The 22,194-nt window shown below is 37.5% G+C and overlaps 1 protein-coding gene across 1 annotated transcript in view; it reads left to right on the forward strand.

Moving 5' to 3' along the window:
* The window catches only part of LOC123310176 (N-acetylgalactosaminyltransferase 6-like), a 67,459-nt gene that overhangs the window by 36,401 nt on the left and 8,864 nt on the right, over positions 1–22,194 (forward strand). Inside the window, exons 3-7 of the mRNA XM_044893589.1 lie at positions 131–275; positions 5,903–6,069; positions 6,141–6,329; positions 6,385–6,562; positions 21,820–22,048. Of these exons, the coding sequence (XP_044749524.1) occupies positions 131–275; positions 5,903–6,069; positions 6,141–6,329; positions 6,385–6,562; positions 21,820–22,048 (908 nt within the window). The remainder of the gene's footprint in view (positions 1–130; positions 276–5,902; positions 6,070–6,140; positions 6,330–6,384; positions 6,563–21,819; positions 22,049–22,194) is intronic.

Genomic DNA, 22,194 nt, shown 5'->3' on the forward strand with positions numbered 1-22,194 from the left:
CACTAGAGAAATTTATGACCAGATGTTGAGCTTGATCTGGAATTTTTAGTCCTTTTGAGATGTCAATAATTTATGAATGGACTACACATATTCCGATAATTCATATTCATTTGATTTTTGTTTGGGATAGGACCTGGAGAACAAGGAAAACCATACGTTTTAAAAAATAATGAGATGGACAATTATGAAGCATTATACAAAATGAATGGATTCAATGCTGCATTGAGTGATAAGATAGCATTAGATAGATCGGTTCCTGATATAAGACATCCTGGGTAATACTAGGTCTCATTATATATTATACAACTTTCTAGTGCGATAAACGCCCAGCAAAAGACTATGATTATTATTTTTAAGATATATTTTCTTTAAGAAATCGAATATGTAGTAGGTACATTGAGTTGCAAGTAAGAAGATCACTGGATTTTGTGATGATAATTTTCTAAGGGTTATCCATATATACTATTGGCAATATTTGACCGTCAAAATTAGAGGACCAATTTATTTTACTCTCTTCGGTAAGACCAAAAAGTTTTATATATTTTCGGTTTAGTACCCTCTTAATGAATGATTTCAAAATAAATAACGGGGTTGGGTATACCTACGGTTCAGTGAATCGTTTGTTTGGTGTTTCAGTAGATATCAGTGATCCACCGTAATGTTTAATGATACAGACAGACTTGGAACATAGATACAAGCTTTGAGTATTCAACCCCCTAGAGCGACAACTCAGTTTAGCCAAGTGAAGCCAAAATAATTTGTAGTTGTTGTCTACGAATGAGATAGAGACCGCCACTCGAAGACAGCTAATCTCGAAAAAATCAATCATTGGCCAGTAACCATATATCTGTGGATAGTCGAACTAAACCCCAGTATATAATCATTGTTAAACTGCGAGCAACAGAGTCGTATTTTTCAAATATACTTTCAACATCAGGTTTGTCGATGAAGTTAATGTGATCGCACGCGCGTTTTTATTACTCTACTGTTTATATTCATTTTTCGAGTTATTATTATTATTTCTTCTCATTTTCTAGGGTTTCATCTGTACGCGTGTTTCACCTGTGCGTGGGTTCATCGTATTTCTCTTTGATATTTCAATTCCCAGTTCATAGACCGGGATTCGTCGATACGGTAGACGTACCGATAAGTGTATTTATCATATAAACATTCGCCTGTTATCCCGACATCTGTATGCTATCAGATTTTAGATCCTCATATTACTCATAATGGGAAAGCCGTGCCACTGTTGCAGGAAAATATTCGAGGATCACCTGTTGTTGTCATGTTCTGTTTGTCAACAACTGTTTGGGAATTCCTGCATAGGAATGACTAGTTCTGAGATGCGGGTGATAAATTCGAAGAAGGCTGTCTCTTGGAGTTGTGTTAAGTGTGTGGCCATTGGAAATGACATTACTTCTCTAAAAAGCCTCATTGTATCGCTACAAAGAGATATCACCGAATTGAAAACTTCAATTGCTTCTTCCCAATAAAACGTCAGTTCGAATATTCTCGACGATGAAACTTTCGAGGAAGTAGTTCGCGAGACTGAGGATCGTATGCGCAGGAAAGATAACATCATGCTCTATGGTTTGAAAGAGCCACCTCTTAGTACCACAACCACTGGGGGGCAGGTGGATGATGCAGATGGTCGGAGTGTTGCTGATGTCCTAAAATTTATCAGTCCAGGCTTTGAAACGAGTGTCAGGAGGGTGCACTGAGTATGAAGATTTTATCCATCCTCAGATAAACCTCGACCAGTGAGGGTTGTTCTCGCGTCTGACAGTAAGGTCCATCAGATCCTGTCCAAGTCCAAACGGATTAAGGAATATAACTTGTCGATTTCTTCTGATAAAACACCTAGACAGACTGCTTATTATAAAAAAGTAAAGCGTGAGTTCGACCGGCGAAAACAGGACGGAGAGGATATCCAGATGAAGAATGTGCGGGGCACACCTGTCATTACACCTTTAAATTAACTAGACCCAGTTGCAGGACCAACAAGCTTTCGTGCTTCAGAATGTACGTGGGCTCAATTCTAAGACAGATGGATTTTTTGTAACGTCAATGTTGCCGATTTTGATATAATTTGTTTGAGCAAGACATGGTTGCAGTATGGTGTCTTCAATTCGGAGCTCTTTCCGGATAAATACCGGGTATACAGATGCGATAGAGACCTGGAGTCGTGTCAGTTGTCTACGGGAGGCGGTGTGCTTCTGGCGGTCGATGAGAATTACCACTCGGAGTGTATTGACTTGTCAACATTGCGAAATGCTGTACCATCCATCGACATAGTGGGATTTAGTCTGGACACAGGGATAAACAGCGTACTGATTCTCGTGATTTATATACATCCCAATACAGATGCTGCTTCCTTTGAACACTTTTTTGACGTTCTGAGTTCCATAGACCAGATTTTGAATAAAAATGATATTCTTATAGGCGATTTCAATGCTCCGCTGTTCAGCTCCGATGCCGTGGTGGATTATAAGTCTATTTTCAATTTCGATGTTCTCAAAAGTTCTTGAGTTGAAACAGATCAATACTATTCCTAATTCAAATGGTAGATTACTGGATTTGGGGTTTTCTAATATCGATTGTGCTACAACTGGCAAATCTGCGGGGTTGGTTGGTGTTGATCCACACCATTCCCCATTTTCTTTCGACCTGAATCATCGTCCTGCCGCTACGCATGACTTCGGCGGAGGATAAGTGCACTAGAGAATTTAACTTCAGAAAAGCTAACTTTCTCATGATGTACCGGATGATTTCCGAGGTTGGCTGGTCTGACGTTGTGAACGCGACGAATGTGGAACGGGCATGCAATGCTCTCTACTCAGTGGTTGAGGACATTATTAATAAGACTGTTCCCTACAAGATAAAGAGGAGCCGAAGATTTCCCACTTGGTTCTCTCCGGTTCTAATTAGATACATACGTATGAAAGAAAGTGCTTATCGTAGATACAAGAGATCAAATGATAATTCTTCCCTCCAACGATTTAGGACTCTAAGAGCAATCGTTAAGTCAAAAATCAAAACTGATTACAAGGACTTCATCTCTTGTGCAGAAGAATCGATCGCTAACGATCCTACGACATTCTGGTCGGTCATTCAAGAAAGAAGGGGCCGCTCGAGATTTCCTGGTGTTGTGGCGGATGGGGTTGATTCGTATAATAAACCTGGAGACATTGTCAGTGCCTTTTCGCTTCACTTTAGTTCGGTTTACTCGTCTGATGACCCTGTGAGCACGGAATTTGTTAGTGAACGGCATGATCTAGACTTTATCGCTATTGATTCTGTTACCCAATCCGACATTCAAGGTAGTGCAATGAAGCTCAGTGGTAAAATGACCTCTGGTCCGGACTTGGTTCCTAGCTTTATTCGGACTGTATCAGCGCGTTCTCAGTGCCACTCGAGCATATTTATAATTTGATATTAAGAACAAATGTCTTTCCATCTCGATGGAAGATAGCAAAATTTGTTCCGGTACTCAAGAGATTTATTTGAGCATCACCTCCCTTGACGATTGCAGGATGTTGCAGAGAGCAATTGACATCATCATTGATTGGTGCAGTAACGACATGCTTTGTCTGAATGCTTCTAAGTGTAATGTTGTTGGTTACACTAGAAACAAAAATATAATCCACTTCGATTACACTGTTGGTGGTGTTGTGCTATCTCGCATGACGGAGTTGAGAGATTTGGGTCTTGTATTTGACCAAAAGTTTACCTTTGTGCCGCATATCAATCAGCTACTCATCCCGGCGTTAAGATTATACGGTTTTATTGTTCGCAACGGCAGATTGTTTTCCCATCCATCAACCTTGATTCGACTCTACAACAGCATTGTGAGGAGCAAACTGGAATATGGCTGTCTCATTTGGCGTCCGATATATAAATGCCATATAAACCATCTTGAGGCTATTCAGAGAAGATTTCTCAAATGGCTTTCTTTTAGGGAGGATGGTTCTTATACACCACGTGGATATGATCATCAACTTTGCTATCCAGATTCGGTGTCCATTGTCTGGAGATAAAAAGGCGATTGCATGCTATAAGATTCGTGGTTGGTTTGTTGAGGGGAAATCTTGACAGTGTCGAACTGTTGGCCCAACTGAATTTTTTTGTTCCGAAACAAAATAGCAGGACGAATCAATTTTTTTACGTGGGAACACCAAGGACAAATCTGCTTTTGCAGTCGCCTTTGAGATATATATGTGTAATTTCGAATAGTTTGTTCCATTATTGTGATCTGCATACTGATTCTGTCCGCCAAATTTGTAATTTATACCTTGTTCTGTGTCTAGAATTCTGGCATCCATTCTCGTTCATTTTTTCTTTTCCTTCATTGCAAGAAGTTTCACACAGTTTATATTAAAATAATTTTAGTTATTGCATTTATTTATGAGTATCACTCATTTTTTTGTAATTCTTCGTTGGAATCGTTTCGTTTCATTTTTTTGTCCTGTAATTGGGTTGTAACCTGTTGGAAATAAATGCTTATTATTTGCGAAACCTTTAAATTTGCATTGCAATCAACGCGAATTCCTTGTTAAAATCAACAGAAGTATATTGACAAGGCCTCTAGATTTGACGCTGCTTTTGATTTTTTTTTCAAATTATTCATGAAAATGATAATTGATTAGAAATGTCTATACATTATGAATTTTTGTGCTCGGCTGTATGAGGCGGCTTTGCTTCTCTTCCCCACTCTGACGAGCCGCCATTGGTTCAGATATACTTCTTCAATAGAATCTTCTCACGAATCAACTCTACACTCGAATATGAAGCATCGGCATTTTACGTCGACACCGAACAATGTCTACAAAAGAAGTTATTTTTATCATAAAAAATTATTTTGCCAAGATTATCTATTTATTCATTTATTTATTCCAAAGTAGGAGTACATACAGGAAATACATTCCCAAAGAAAGTACCCACAAAGATGTCAAAAAAATTATGAAAAAAAGCAGCTATTATGAACTACAGTGCCACCACTTTCACTTTAAACTTTATATCATTCGAAATGGCAAATTCAGAGCAAGATCGGCATCCCTTGTCATTAGGATCGGATGCAGTAACGTCTGCCATGGCGGTCAACCGATCATAGATGATTGTATGACATTGACAATTTCACTAAAATACCACCACATATCACAGAAACAACTTGTTTCTGTGATCTGTGTATACCATATCTTTGGTAAAAATTCAACACTGTTTATGAGTAATTGAGATTCTTATGAAAGTCCGCTTTCTTGAATATTTTTGCAGGGGTCGGTTAATAAAAAATTCTACCATTTCAATTTCGCCCATATGTTCTATTATAATACTCTTTCCTGTGTGGACCGAAAATGTACAGGATGTTTTTCAGATCATCAAGTTGGACAATCAGAATTCGTCAACTCAAAATTTTCAAATTACTTTGTTAAAGGATCTCACATAATACAAATAACTTCTTCATCAAACTTTTGGTGTCTTCTTGAGGCTGTAATTAATTTTTTTTTATTACAATACCCCTTCCCACACACAATTGAAAATATGACAAAAACAAATTAGAAATATATTTTAACCTAACTGAGAACCGGCAGCATAAACTGAACCAGAATGAAGGCATTATTCGACCTTATTAAATGTATTTCTAATTTCTCTTTCTTATGTTTTCAATAGTTCATGTAGAAGTCTACGTTTTGGTGAGGGGATATTTCAATAAAAAAAATATTTGCATATGTAGATATAGCTAACTTTAAGTCATTGCACAATATTATGACCATTCGATTTCCTACAAATAATTAGTTATGAAAATGAAATCATCTAAATCTGTGTCTGGGCGTTAATCGTACTTTTACCTTAATATATAATTTTCATTCTGAAAGCAATTGATTGTTCATTATTTCGATTTCAGGTGCAAAAACAAGAAATACCTGAGAAAATTACCTAATGTTAGTGTTATTGTTCCCTTTCATAATGAGCATTGGAGCACTCTACTAAGGACTGCTCATAGTGTGGTTAATAGATCGCCACCAGAACTTCTGCAAGAAGTTATATTGGTAGATGATGCTAGTACAAAAGGTAGAAAGTCAAAGAGAGGTTCTAATTATCAGTTTTGAATATTAATACTGATGAATGATGAATATTTTCAGATTTTAGCAGAAAAAAATTAGATGATTATTTAGCTTCGAACTTGAGTAAAGTACGTGCTATTCATTTACCAGTTAGAAGTGGTTTGATAAGAGCTAGATTAGCAGGAGCTAAAGAAGCAATTGCAGATGTATTGGTTTTTTTAGATAGCCATACTGAAGCTAACGTAAATTGGTTGCCTCCATTATTAGGTAAATTTTTGCTCAAAACTATGCTTACATTGTCCTGAATACTTATTTTCCACAGAACCCATTGCTCAAGATTACAAGACATGTGTGTGCCCATTCATTGATGTAATTCAGTATGAAAATTTTGAGTACAAGGCCCAAGATGAAGGAGCTCGAGGAGCATTCGACTGGGAATTTTTTTATAAAAGATTACCTTTACTTCCAGAAGATCTTGAGCATCCAACTGAACCGTTCAAGTAAGATTGAATAAATATATTATATGTACTTTCATAGTCTCCAATATTAATTGTAATGAAGTTAAGGGTTTAACGACTCAAGAGAAATTGAGGAAGAACTACTCTTTTTTTTATCAACCAAGCTTTCGCATTACTCCACAAAATAAAATTTTTCAAGATCAAAAAACAATTGCAATGTTCGAATAACAACATTTGTATATTCAGAAAGCGGTTGGAAGATTATATAGTAGACTCAATGATCCGATTCCGTTGCCATTGAAAAGTACGAGGATATATTGAAAAATTCTTAGCCTACTATAGAACCAAACAAAATGTCAATGTCAAAATATTTTATTACTCATCATATTCACCTCTTAATTGGAAACATTTATTACAGCGAACCTGCAACGTCTCTAGACCTCTCAAAAAATTTTTCTTCTAGCTTCTGCAAACCAGACCTCCACAGCTTTCATAACCTCCTCGTTGAAAGAAAATTTACGACCTTTTAAACTTTTTTTCAGTTGAGGAAAGAGATGACAGTCGGATGGAGCCAAATTTTGTGAATAAGGGGGGTGTTCTAGTAAATCAAACCCTAAATCACGAATTTTTTGCATGGCAACATGAGATTTGTATGCAGGGGCGTTGTCCAGCTAAAACAAAACACCTTCGAATAGTTTTCCGCGTATTTTCTCTTAAATTTTTTCCCGTAGAGTGGTCAGTAATGTCGAATAGTAATCTCCGGTTATTCTACCCTTATCAAAAAAAAAAAAAAACAATCATGATTACTCCATGGCAACCCCAAAAAACTGAAGCAAGAACTTTTCCAAAAGAATTTTGGACACGAAACTTCTTAGGTCTTGGAGAACCAGAGTGTCGCCATTCCATCGATTGTTGCTTTGTTTCTGGATTGTAGAAATGTACCCAATCTCATCCATAGTAACAATTCGGTTTAAGAAGTCTACATCGTTTTCAAATCGAGCACAAATCGAACGCGATGCTTCTACCTTTGCACGCTTTTGGTCAACATTCAAACATTTGGGGATCCACTTTGCAGCAATTTTTCTCACGTCCAAATTGACATGAACTGATGATGAACGCGTTCGTATGAAATATTCAATGCTTCAGATATCCGTTTTAGCCCAATTCGACGGTCTGATGAAATCATGTCTATATATAGAACTGCATCAATATTTTCGGGGACTGACACAGAAACTGGCCTTCCCGATCGGTCATCATCTTCAATGGAAAATTTACCTCTTTTGAAGCATGCAGTCTAATTTTTCACGGTCGCATACGAAGCACATTGATCACCAAGGGAATTAAGCATATCTTAAATCTGCTTACCTCTTAAACCTTTTAAATACAGGTTGATGGCTCGATACTTAAATTTTTCGATTTTCACAATTTCGGCGGACATCTTCTTTCTTTTAATTTATTTCGTAACTCTGGTTTACTTTTTTGACCTCAAACTTCACACTGACAATTCTAATGAGTTATTGTTCGTTGCTATATATATTGGTTGCAATATTTTTTTATGCATGGAACTGGTCTAGGCTAACTAGATATCAATACATCCTCGTAATGCGATATTATATCAAATAGATTGCCAGGATTGTGATGGAGTTTATATCGGTCAAACCTCTCCTTGGTTAAAAAAAAGGTTATCGCCTCATAAATCTGATATAAAGAGTGGGAACGATGAACGATAGATGTGCTTTAGTAACATGATCATAATTTAAATTATAAAATTGACATTGATAATGCAAGGAATTTAAAAACAGAATTACTACCATGCAAGACTATTACACGAAATGATTGAAATAAGGAAAAATGAAAATACCATTAATAAGAGAAGTGACACGCAAAATTTGAGCAATATTTACAGCTATTTGTTGAAGATGAGACCTGACAGAAGATACCAACAGAGATTGGATGAACGAGAACAAGAGTGGAAGACTTTGATTTTGTCGAGCACATCTGTGGTGTTAATGAAGGTTGACAAGTGTCATAAATGGAGACTGTTAAAGATTGAATTAAAGTTGTTTGTTACAAGTTTGGTCAGAACCTGGACATAAAATTATTGGTTGTAATGAAGAATGATAACGCCTAAACGGCAATGAATAAAATAATAAGGATAAATTCAGATGCATACCACCCGACGATATGAATATCGACAAGTGTTACGATCTGAATGGAGCTAGCCAATTTGCCATCGTCAAGGCCCCAAATGGAGTACGTTCCACCGAAGAAAAGCGGATGCTGACCATGGTTTCGGCCTCATTTGGCCTCATCAGAGCAACATAGCATTTTTCCACGGTGGAGAACGTTTGGAATTTATGGAACTTTATTCAATGTTGGCGTGTTCTACTGGGTAATATTTACCTAGAGCGCCACCCAACATGAAACGGTGTCCGATTCAATCCCCTCCAGATAGAAACCAAGACGAAGACAATAGCATATGTCCCATATTTTCCCTAATTCAGTACGCCGATTCGCTTTGCGAACGTCAGACGCATGATGAATTGAGAAGTCTGGGACGCGCTCAGATCACGATATTCATATCGTCGGGTGGTATGCATCTGAGTTTATCCTTATTACTATTGGTTGTATTTATTGGATATTGGATCTTGTTATGTAATTCTGTCTATGCCTTTAGTAGATGTATGTGGTCGAACTTTGCTGAAGTCGGTAAAAAGGTGTAACCTAAATTTCGGTATGATGGAGTGATGAAATTGCAATTGTTTTTTGATCTTGGAGATTTTTATTTTGTGGAGATCCCGAAGAAGCAATGAAGTATTGCGAAAGCTTGGTTGATGAAAAAAGAATTGTTCATCTTCAATTCCTTTTGAATCGTTTAATCCTTAACTTCATTACAATGTATACCTATATATCTATATGCTTTTCAATGAGATATTTCAATTCGAATTGAAAATCTTCAATTCTTCTGTTTAAATAGAGTGCTATAAATTTTTGACACATGTCTAGTGAATATAAACTAAGCAGCAAATGAAGTGAGACACCTAAAAAATTTCCGAAGTTTCACAAGCTATAACTTTGACATTACCTCGATGATGTCGCGAGATGCAAACCCTTATCCTTCGCCTACATGCCACTGGCACAAAGAAATTTTTTCAATCTCTCCTTATTGTACAGGGCATCCCAAATTGCTTGATTTCGGCTGTTTCTGGTACTTCTAGACTAGCTGGGAGGAGTTGGTTGAGAGGAGTCCTGGGCTCAATTTTCGTGAAAAGTCCTTTAGTGGAAACATTTGTCTTGAAGATATAATCAAATTTTGATATTTTGTCGATTTGGAGAATGTGTCATATCTTCTCCATTCTACAGACAGTTTTCACTGGACGACAATTCGAAGAATTGCCGTTACATTAATGCGTGCTAGTCATGAAATCACAGAGAGGCTGAAACATATGCTCCATTCACTTTTAATATAGCACTCGGGTGGCCATGGAAATTTGACACATTCCACTCTGTAAAGTACGGAAATGTGTGGTTATGACGCTTGTCAAAACATATCATATAAATCAGCGCTTTGATGTCCGTTCCACATAACAATCTCAGTAATTACGTATTTTATCACAATGTCGAATCATTTCGAAAATATGTGACGAACATAATTGACGTTTACACAAACTGATAAATCTATAGTCCATTCAAGAATGATTGACATCCCAGTAGGTCTTGAAAATCCAGACGCAGCTTAATATCTGATCACAAAATATCTTTAAAAATTTCTGTAGTTTCACTCACAGAACATTAATATGCAAATATAACCTAGACAAGTATTTGAAAAGAAGAAATATTTGAATTCAGAGCATATTAATCAGTATTCGAAATTGAAAAACTTATGTTTCCAATTTGTACGATTCAATTTAGAACATAAATAGCAGTACAAAATTCAAATTATTGTCGGTCAGTGCAAAGATTCACACATAATAGGACTATAGATCACTGTTTATTCACAATACCAACCTGAATTCCGCAAAACAAAATCTCAACTTATGAGCTATTACCAACTTAAATTCGATTTTCCATAGCCACCCGAGATGTCAATCATTCTTGAATGGACTATAGTTATTTGCAAGGAAAATACAAGAGATTAGTTTTTAAATATATTTATTTTTGCTACGGAAGAAAATTGAAATATTGACACATAATTTGTAGTAGCTTGAAGAGAGTTTATGTTGGTTATCTTCTTCGGCTAAAGGTTGAATACGTTACATCAGTTCTAGATTTCAAAAATATCAACCTGAAGATGAAATGCATATGATTCAGTGGTTGGGAATGGGTATCATCGAAGGAATCAACGGATAATTACAAGAATGTTGAATTCCTCAACAGAAATCATCTTGAATCATGGAAGTCAAAATAATTAAAGGAAGTTTCAATGCAAGAAGAACTTCACCTTCAAACAAAAATTTCACATGTCGAGTTGACAATTAACAGGTGAACTGGCTCGTATTTATGGCTGTTTATTTTTAATACTGATAATGATATAATAATAATTAGACATGACATAGGCATGATGCCGTTGCCAAGATACTTCACCAAGAATTGGCACTAAAACACCAACATCTAAGTTCGAAAAAGATTCCTTATTACAATTACCATCCGGATGCTGTATTGGAAAATGAACATCACAAGCTATACTGGGATCGCACGGTTCTCACAGACCGGAAAATAACCCACAATAGACCAGACCTCATATTACTCAATAAGGATGAGGACAGAGCACTATTCATCGATGTGGCGATTCCAAATAATAACAATCTTCTAGATAGGCATACTGAAAAAATTTAAAAGTACAGAGATCTCGAGGAGCAAACCAGGAGACAGTGGAAGCTGAAAGATGTCAATACCATCCCTATTGTCATATCATCTACAGGCCTGATACCGAAGAAACTACTAGAGAACTTGAGGAAACTTCAGCTGGACGAAAATATCTATAGAGTCATGCAGAAGGCGGTACTGCTGGGAACGGCGAGAACTGTTCGGAAGTACATGGAAAATTCAGATGAACACCGTCTGCTCCGACAGGAAGTGCGGGTGGAGCAGGAATCCAACCTACAGCAGGGAGCCGAGGAGCGACCCGAACCCGACCACCACCTCGAGCCCGAAAACCTGGAAAGGGTTCCAACAGAGCTTAATCCTTTTGATATCTGAGATATCTGGGATAAGTGAATTTTCCTCTGGAGAGGAGTGTGAAAGCCGCAAGGCTAAAGTCATTATATATTAATTGACCCCTTCAGACAAAATGTATAGGACAAGTCAAATGAAAAATAGAAAAATTAATTTCCTGGAACTTATTCTACGATGACATTAATCGAAAATCCTGTGATAACTTTTCGCAATCGTTCACCCAGGGGCGGTACCTCCAAAATTTTCAGGTGGTGCGAGATCTCAATAAGGCGTCTCTTTGGTAAAAAAAATCATTGTTTTTTTACTATGCAGTTACTTATTCGTTTTTGAAAAGTAGAATATCAATATATGTGGATACAACTCGCCTTTGACATGGTAACGAATTGTAGAGATGAAAAGTAAAAGTATAAAAAAAAAACCCCAATTCACACACAAAAAATTACAACATTTATGATCAAATTGCAACCTTTTTAGCTATTACAAATCGTTTTGTTAATATCTGAGAAATGGCATTCTCTTCCATGGACAAGATTTCAAGATCTGACAACGGGCAGACGAGCAAAAAATTAACGGTAACTGCGAGAAATGAACTTCAAGTTCATTTCCTTATTCCTCATTTTCTTACCGTCTGGGGAAGGGGGAGCACGGGGCACGTATTTGGCGACCAAGCGCAAAATGCCGCCTTTTCGATTCCACTTTAATCATTGATGTTCGTCTTTTCGATTTTGAAGAAAAAAATTTTTGTGTTAAAAAATTGGTAGGTATCGTTTTATCAACTGATTTGCCTCCCCCAAAATGTGCCGCCCCGGAAGGCTGCCCGGTTTGCCGGTCCTGACGGCTGTCCCGGATATGGAGTGCATTGCTTCGTTGAGCCAGAGAGTATAACGAGTCCAAAGAAATCCAAACAAAGAAACCGATTTAACCGAAGTTTTTGCTCCGTCAACTAAATTTAAGCTGTTACAAGGTAACGACCATGCATGAAGAATGCATGAGGATATTTTTTTAAATTCTTGTTTGGATATTTTTTTTGACTCCCAACGTGTTCGCTCCATTATAGTACCCTCAACCTCGATAAAATTGACTTTGACATGAATTATATCATTCATGTGTCAAAGAAAATGCCAGTAAGTTCTGCTCCTTAACAATCGGTTTATAAGCAACAAAAGACACTCTCACATCTCCGTTTTCTTTATAAATATCAACAAAACGGAATTTTATAGATAGTTCTTCAACATGGCTTATATGTAACGCCAGTGCGTTCACCCTGAAATAAAATTCTCAAATGCCACCACTTCTTTGGGTCTCCCAATAGGAAAAAATTCTTTGTCATCCTCTTCGTTCACAATCTTTTTGATTGTGGAAACATTCAGCTAAAATATGAGTCGTTTAAATTCATATCAAACATTATGTAGGTTCACTTACATCGAATATGTTTGCTACCGTCTGATAATTGTAGATTAGATATTAGAATATCAGGGTTACCTAATATTTGAATGAGTGGACATGAATTCTGAATAGCACTTTATTTTTTTTCCAATCACCTTTGGCATTTTTGTAATATTAATTGATATTAGTTGTGGCAACGGCGTTATGACATTAACGACATTTCATGAGTGCCAACCTTACTCCGTTTTAGTTACAAAAACTTGAGAAAATTATTTCATGTCCAACCGAGTGCTAAAATAAAAGTGAATGGAGTATACAGGGTAGTTTCCTAATTGAATGTCAATATTTATGGGGGTGATTTTTGGGCCCATTTTAAGGAAAAATCTTCATATGAACATATGTCTTAAACGTCTTACCTTTTGAGATACAAGGTGCTATTATTTAGATAGTCAGTGGCACGCCACTGACTGTATTCAACTATGAGCAAATTTGATCTCTTGAATTTTTTTTAGTCCGACGCACGGGTTTCATCTTAAAAAATAAAATCTTCGTATTTCTCTGCATGGTGATATTGTCATGGTATGTATTAAGGATATTGTTATGATCATGCAGAGAAACGGTTTTTATTTTTTTAAGCGGAAACCGTGAATCGGATTGAAAAAACTCAAGTGATCAACTTTGGTAAGAAATGATTGGGAATTTCAAATATAATATTCATTTCAGGAAAAATCTGTGGCGTACCATCAATGTCTGCCAAAATAGGTAGGTCAAATTATGTACGAACGCCACTGGTGGAAATTAAGAAAAAAGTGATACATTAAAAAATGCCTATTGATTCATAGTATACATGTATGACAAATCTCATTAAAATATTTGAAGTGGTGTTGTAGATATTGATAATAAATGATTTATTTTTGAAAATTTTATCACCCTGTATCTCAAAAGGTAAGACTTTTAGGACATATGTTCATATGAAATTTTTTTCTTAAAGTGGGCCCCATAAATATTGAGACTTAATTAGAAAACATCCTGTATATACACAAACTGTAGACACAATAGAAAGGGCTTGAAAACAAAATACCCTGCTGCAGTTACCTGAAGATTATGATCTTGCCTCACACCACTGGCGAAAAATCCAACATCGCCAAAGAAATATCGAAGTTATAGCTAGATTTTAAAGAAAGATATACGATATTCCCATAGCGATACATAGTATCCGAAGAGTGGGAAACATGTCCCGAAGTACTGACCTAACAATCTGCTCGGTATCGAATATAACTTTGTTGTGAGTCCCTCTACTATTCCCAAAGTCTTCGCCAAAAAACGGAAATTTTTGGCTGTCCTGCACTCACACCCTATACAAAAAGAAGGGATTGAAGAAAAATTTTTAGGCGTCTCACTCCATTTGCTGCTTAGTCTATTTTGTATGCAATATGGAGAATTGAGAAAAGGGAAACGATCGCTGCTTGTGAAACATAGATAAACAATCTTATAAATAATGTTGCATTAGATAATTTCAGCCATTACTCTCATTTACGTTAACTAAAGGATACTTGTAAGTAAAGTTAGTTTTTTTCAACTAAAAACTGAAATTATTTGATTTTCACTCATCTGACCACTACAGGTATCGAAAACTACTTTCTTGCTTTAGATTTGAACGAAACGAGTTACAAATACATGAGAACATATATACTCACACAATATAATAATAGCTTTATTGTCCAACAGTTTAACCCATTTACAGGACAATGCGAATATAAAATACAAAAAATACAAAAAAATAACAAAAGATAGCATAGAAACAAAAACAAAATAAATAAAAATTTTATATGATCTGTGATACATTCCCTGAAAAATAACAGATTGCTGACTTGATCAAATTTACCTTTGATGAGTAGAATATATCTTGACCAACACAAAATGAGTTGAAGTTCTCACACATTTTTGTGATAGGTGCCTTTTGCAGAATTTTCGTTCGTGCTCTTTCTGGCTTGAAAACCAGGATAGTTCTTGAGTTGATCTTGGAACGCTAAAGTTGACTTTCGACAATTTTTCAGAACAATCAATATTATAATACACCACATTAAAAAGGAATGATAAAGAAGCAATAACCCTTCTTATTTCTAAACTGAAATATCCAGTTCGCTCACACAAGATTGCACCGTCACATCCTTGGGGTGGATACACTCCATCAATTTTAAATAGAAGGAATTTCATAAATCTTCTTTGAACACTCTCAATTTTTTTCTTATGGCACTCATATATAGGACTCCACACCACACTTGCATATTCTAACTTTGAACGAATAACTGCATTATACAAGATTTCAAGACAGTTCATCTCGGTGAAATCCCTACAATTCCTAATCATGAACCCATACAGCTTAGCAGCATCCAAAACTACCCGTGAAATGTGCTCAACAAACGACAGCTCCGTATCAAACAAAACGCCCAAATCCCTCAAAACAGTATACCTTTCAAGTCTTTTACCGTTACATTCATAATCGTAGGAATATATTTCAGTTCTTCTGGAGAAAGTCAATATATCGATATTAAGATATATACAGGGTGACTCATTTTAGAAGATCCACTGAAAAAACTCCTTGGAAAGAGTTGCTCAGCAAACGTATACGTAGACGTTTAAAAAAATTAATTTTGTGAAAATCGTATAATCTGTTTTAGGTTCAAACGTAGAATTTGCGGTCCCTCAATGATATTCTTTTCTGAAATTTTCTACCGTTGAATCTAAATAAAAATAGGAACTATCACTACAAGTAAGTTCAAATGCTCCATATTTATCAGACTTACTAGTTTCAACCCGCGACTTCGCTCGCGTAATCAACAACGCAGAAAATCAACAAACGTCCCTACAAAAATGAAATCAAAAAGTAATAGTAACAACTAATAATCAACATAAAAAATTTATAACAATGTAAAGAAAAACCCCAATATGTAGAAAACAAAAAACCCGAAAAACAAATAATCTACAATTCCCTCTTCGCATCTATTCTGTTACAGCCTACGACGACGTTATCACGATCCTATTACAAATCGAAATGATCATAATGTCGATCGTGTCCCGTTTAACCTCGCTGGGTAGATTTTATTTCTTGCTTAAATTTGTATTTTTTCAACTTGTCATATCTCGCCAGGTTAGTATCCGTTAATGAACTAAGTTGTAAAGAGCTTTCTTCTACGATCACGCTTAGTACCGTCGTGTGGTGATTAGGTTTTGGCGGTATGTGCTGGGGTGAGTTCACGCTATTTGAGGAAATGCGTGCTCTTGGGGTGATTGTTTCGTCCCACTGCTAGGGTCGGACTCATGAGGTAGGTTAATTAACCCTAGCAGCTACCTACGACAATCGCCGAAGCAGCGTTGTTTGTGCCTGCTATAAACGCCGGTTACGTCGAGGGTATCGAGTTTTGCGTCGCCGGTGGCGCCATCGTTTGGCGTATGCTGCACCGCAATAGACGTATAATCTACCCTGTGATCGCAACCGTCGTGCGCAGTGATGCCATCGTTTGGCTACCCTTGGTACCATCATGGTGAGATGAAGTATTCCTCTACCATGGGTACAACTACGCCGCCACAACACTCCCCCATCAGCGGCGCTGACTGGGGAAGCGATGCGATACGGTAGGCAGGGTACCGCCGTTTACGAAGATGGGAAAGGGCGTCTAGAGTAGCGTCAGAAATACCAGAGATGGGAGCGTGCATTGTGAGCGAGCTATTGTCTCAACCGGTCTGGCCTTCTGGGATACGTCGTTAAGACGGCCCTCCCTCATCACGTCGGGGTCACCACTTTGGCGGTATGTGCTGGGGTGAGTTCACGCTATTTGAGGAAATGCGTGCTCTTGGGGTGATTGTTTCGTCCCACTGCTAGGGTCGGACTCATCAGGTAGGTTAATTAACCCTAGCAGCTACCTACGACAATCGCCGAAGCAGCGTAGTTTGTGCCTGCTATAAACGCCGGTTACGTCGAGGGTATCGAGTTTTGCGTCGCCGGTGGCGCCATCGTTTGGCGTATGCTGCACCGCAATAGACGTATAATCTACCCTGTGATCGCAACCGTCGTGCGCAGTGATGCCATCGTTTGGCTACCCTTGGTACCATCATGGTGAGATGAAGTATTCCTCTACCATGGGTACAACTACGCCGCCACAAGGTATAGAGGGAAAACATTACTCCGTACTGTTAACTTGTAAACTCAGCTTGTAGCAACCCCGTTCTGTTCCATCTCCACCTTTTGCCAGAAAGTGCTAGCTGGTGCGATAGTCCGTGAACCACTGAAATCAAAAAAGGAGAAACACCCCATCCTGTCCGAGTTCTTCCCCTGTTGCGAGTAAACTCTTTTGCTGGAGCGCAATCTCAACAACAGAGCGGAGAACCGCATCCTACTGCTGTGCCCTGTTACCCCGATCTGCAAACACGTAACTTTTGAGGCTGAGCTCCATCCCCATTGTCCGCTTATTGAAAGTCTTGTCACATATAACTGTGTCTCAATCCTCTTATTCAGCCGATTCCTCCCCCTCCCCACCACTCCCACTCGCTGCTTATGAATATACCGATAATATAATCTTCAATCCAGTGAATTGAATTGTTTTATGCAATGAGGCAGTAGATAAACTTACCACTATAGCTAAACAACACTTGTTAGTTTCAAGTGGTGATTTGAGCGTATAATTGGAGCGAACAAAATAATCACAGGCGATTATCGCAGAGAAATTACCACTCATACGATGTTTAACCTCGGAATTCCACCGTGTAGTTTTGATAATACATGCTCACAGATCCAACAATGAGCCTCGGAACAGGACGGATGCAATGATGACGAATCCTGCTAGAAACTGGAATACGAAAACGGAAAACAAACTGAACAAGAAGCAGAGATGGAGGAAAAACATAATTCGAACAGCTTGCTGGAACATAATGTCGTGGAATACCAAAGGGAGCGAAATACTTTTAGAGATGGAACAGCACAAAATAGATATATGTGCGTTGTCAGAAACTAAGCGCAAATGTAAGGGAAGCATTAGAACACCAAAATACGTGTTAATATATAGCGGTGTCGATAAACACAAAAGAGCCACAGCCGGAGAGGAGCTACTTATAGCCGAAAAATACGAACACCTAATACAAGACATACACTACGTAAATGAAAGAATCCTTAGAGTATCACTGATGATAGGAACAGAAAATCTCAACCTTATCAGTGTGTATGCCCCAGACATTGGTAAGAGCAAAGAAGAAACAGAGACATTTTACGAAAATCTAGATACCGAGCTAAGAAACATACCGATAAATGAAAAACTACTGATTATGGGTGATCTAAATGCCAGAATCGGGAATAGTGTACTGCCTGGAGTAAAATACAAATTTAACGAGGACTACATCAACGAGAACGGGGAAGCGTTAATAGATCTGTGTGCACGTTATAACATGAGAATTAACAACACCTTTTTTAAACACCAGCCCCAACCCAAAATTACATGGCAGAACACTAGAGGCCAAAACTCAACCATAGACTATATAATATCGAACAGGGCCATACATCCAACCCAAATATTGGACACAAAAAGCCTGACATCAGCTAATATAGGATCCGACCACTTTTTGGTCATTTGTAAGCTGAGGATTACCATTCAGAAGAACATTTATAAAAACAAGCAATGGTATACACCATAAGTAGAAGCTCTGGCAAGAGAAAAACGCGAAGCATACTTGAGATATAGAAACAACCAAATACCAGAAGAAAAATATCATTACATTCAAACAAGAAACAGGGTCAACGCAGAAATCAGAAAAATAAAATGTAACTACTGGGAAAAGTTTACCTGCGACATGGAGCATGACTTGTATGGAGCTCAAAGGAAGGTGTGGGGAATGTTGAAGAGAAGGAAACTGGGCATCGTGGAATATGCACAGACACAACAAATTGATGAGTCCCGCTGGAAAACCTATTTTGAACAACTGTACACAGATAACACCGAAGAGAAAGATAAGAAACACAGTGAAGAAGGAAGTGGAGAAAACGAAGAATGTCCCGTAATACTCGAAGAAATTACTACAGAAATGGCAAAAAAGATTGAGAACAGAAAATCGCCAGGGCTAGATAATATACCGAATGAGCTGTTGAAATACGGAGGTCAAAAATTGATCGTGGAACTTACAAAGCTTTTCAACAGGATATTAATATCCAAAAAAGTCCCTAAAGAATGGAAAAACAGCATTACCATTCCTATATTCAAAAAAGGGGACAAGAAATCACCAGAAAACTAAAGAGGCATAACCCTACTTAGCTCAGTAATGAAAATTTTCACAAAGATCATAGAAGCAATAATAAGCGAGCATGTGAACATATCAGAAGAACAACAAGGGTTCAGGAAAAATCGGTCGACTATAGATGCTATTTTCATAGTCAGGCAAGTAGTGGAAAAGGATATAGAATATGGAAAGCCCGCATACATGTGCTTTAAAGACCTCACCAAAGCGTTCGATAGGGTAAGATCAAGTGACGTAGTGGATATCCTTGGAAAGAAACAGGTGCCGAAAACAATAATAGATATCATAAGACAACTTAATCACGATACATCTACCCACATATTAGTTAATCAAAACCTAACAGAGGAAATAAAAACACCAACAGGAATTCGACAAGGAGATTCTTTGAGCCTCCAGCTTTTAAATCAAATAATGAACGAAATAATAAAACAAGTTAAAAGTACAAAAGGATATGCGCTTACAACGGGCATAATCAAGATTATCTGTTTTGCCGATGACGCCCTGATTATAGCAGAGAACGAAGACGATTTGCAACGGCTCCTGAACGCATTCTATGTAAAAGCTAAAAATCTCAACATGCAAATATCCATCACAAAAACCAAAACCCTCGTCATTTCCAAAGAACCAGTGAGATGCAAACTTTCTCTGGAAAATCAAATCATCGAACAAGTTATATCATTCGACTACCTAGGCATACAAATTACTTCAAGCCAAAATAGAACAAATAAAGTGAATGGACAAGCGAATAAAGCCAGCCGAATATCAGGTGCACTACGGGACATCATCTGGAATAATACATTTATGAATAAAAAGGTTAAAGTTAGGATAAACAAAACTTGTGTTAGACCGGTATTGACATTCGCTATAGAAACAAGAGCTGACAACAAAAAAACTAAAAATATCATTCGAACAACTGAAATGAAAATACTAAGAAACATCTCAGGCTACACACTAAGAGATAGGAAAAGAAACACTGACATAAGGCACGAATGTCAAGTAGAAGACATTGTCAGGTGGGGACGTAAGCGTAGAAGAGCCTGGGATGATCACGTGGACAGGATGACTACGGGAAGACTAGCAAAAATCGCTAGGTGGTATACCACGGACACGACGCCCCTTAGGAAGACCCCCAGGGAGATGGATGGATTCGTGGTCATCAATATCTCAAGAGAACTGAGAGTTGGAGAATACAGGCCTAAGGCCTATGATATGTGGAAGAAGAAGAAGAAGTTTTGATTGTTGAAAGAGTGGGACGTTGCTTGCTTCTAGACTCTGAGGGACGTCCACACTGTCAAATATTGCTCATCAACTTTCAAGCTACTTTCTCGTCTGAGTTAGACAATAAAACTCGTTTTTAGTCTTTCAAAGTTTACTGACGACTTTTCCTAAAATACCTTGACAGTCAACTCCTTTCATATATCTTTCCAAAACAAGGTAACGATGATCAAATAAAAATATTATCCGGGAGACTTTAGATCTGCAATTTTTTTCATGCAACAGGCCTGTAAGCAGGGATTGATTTATGGTTTCTAGCGAGGTATACGTAGGCAACATGACCAAAAACGCCCAATATGACTAAGAGAGAGTAGAATATCTAACTAGTCTGGAGTCCGCAAAAAGCTATTATTCTTCCTCCAGTCGGATTGAAGATTTCTTTGTGGAAAATTCAAGAATGGCAACAGATAAATAAGGAGGAGTAATATGTAAGGTTTCAAATAACTTTGGGACGAACTGTTATTCTGAAAACAAACAATAGCAGTTGTTTCCATTTTGAGAAAGTGTAATAGGGAATACTCCTTCTGACGAAAATGATGTATTTCTTATGAAATGTCTTTGAAACGTCACATTTTGAAATAACCACTTCAACCGTTTCCCAAAAAAAAATATTTTAAGCACTTAAAAATGGAAAATAAAAATGGGTATTTAAAATTTAAAGCGTTTCATGTCGATTGCATAAGTTGGCAACATCGATTGAAATATGCTTCGATAATTAAGGACAACAAATACATTATCTTGATGAGATAGACAAAGATGGCTGTCTAAGAAGTCTGCGACGAACGAGGAAGGTCGTAAAATTTTATGGGATTTTTATGGCCGGTTGCAGTTGAAGCTTGCCAGTAAGTAGGCGCCTGTAAATCAACAGCTGATCGGACATTGTTCTTTTCATTGTCTGGTAGTCGCTGTTGCCAAATCGTAAACTCGGAACCAAGCGATTTAAATTTTAAAACCCCATATTTGAAGAATGATTTTGAATAGTTTCCGCTGTGCATTCGAAAAAATCATGAATGAAACTCATAATTATTCAGTTTAAACTTGCATATGCAGTGATAACCCAAATTGAGGAGAATTCCCAATTTGGAATCTTTTTATGGAATTTCTCATTGAAAACTCTTCATTTCCCGAATTGTATAATATCTTGATTGATTTGTATATCTGATTAATATTCATTTGTTTAGGAGTCCGGTAATGGCTGGAGGACTATTTGCAATAAGTGCTAAATTTTTCTGGGAATTGGGTGGTTATGATGAAGGTTTGGATATTTGGGGAGGTGAACAGTACGAGCTGAGTTTCAAAATATGGCAGTGCGGCGGTCAGATGTTAGATGCTCCTTGTTCAAGAGTGGGACATATTTATCGAAAATATGCTCCTTTCCCGAATCCAGGTAAAGGAGACTTTGTTGGCAGGGTATGTAAGATATTTCCGTCCTGCTAATCTTGATGGTTGTGCTAGAATAATACAGATTAGAATCTATGGAAAACCCCAAATTTCAGAGGTCTTTCACTAAAATTCAATGCGACATAAATACGAATAGATATACCAGAAGGGTCGTA

Source organism: Coccinella septempunctata, chromosome 3, assembly GCF_907165205.1.
Source record: "Coccinella septempunctata chromosome 3, icCocSept1.1, whole genome shotgun sequence".
Lineage (NCBI taxonomy): Eukaryota > Metazoa > Arthropoda > Insecta > Coleoptera > Coccinellidae > Coccinella > Coccinella septempunctata.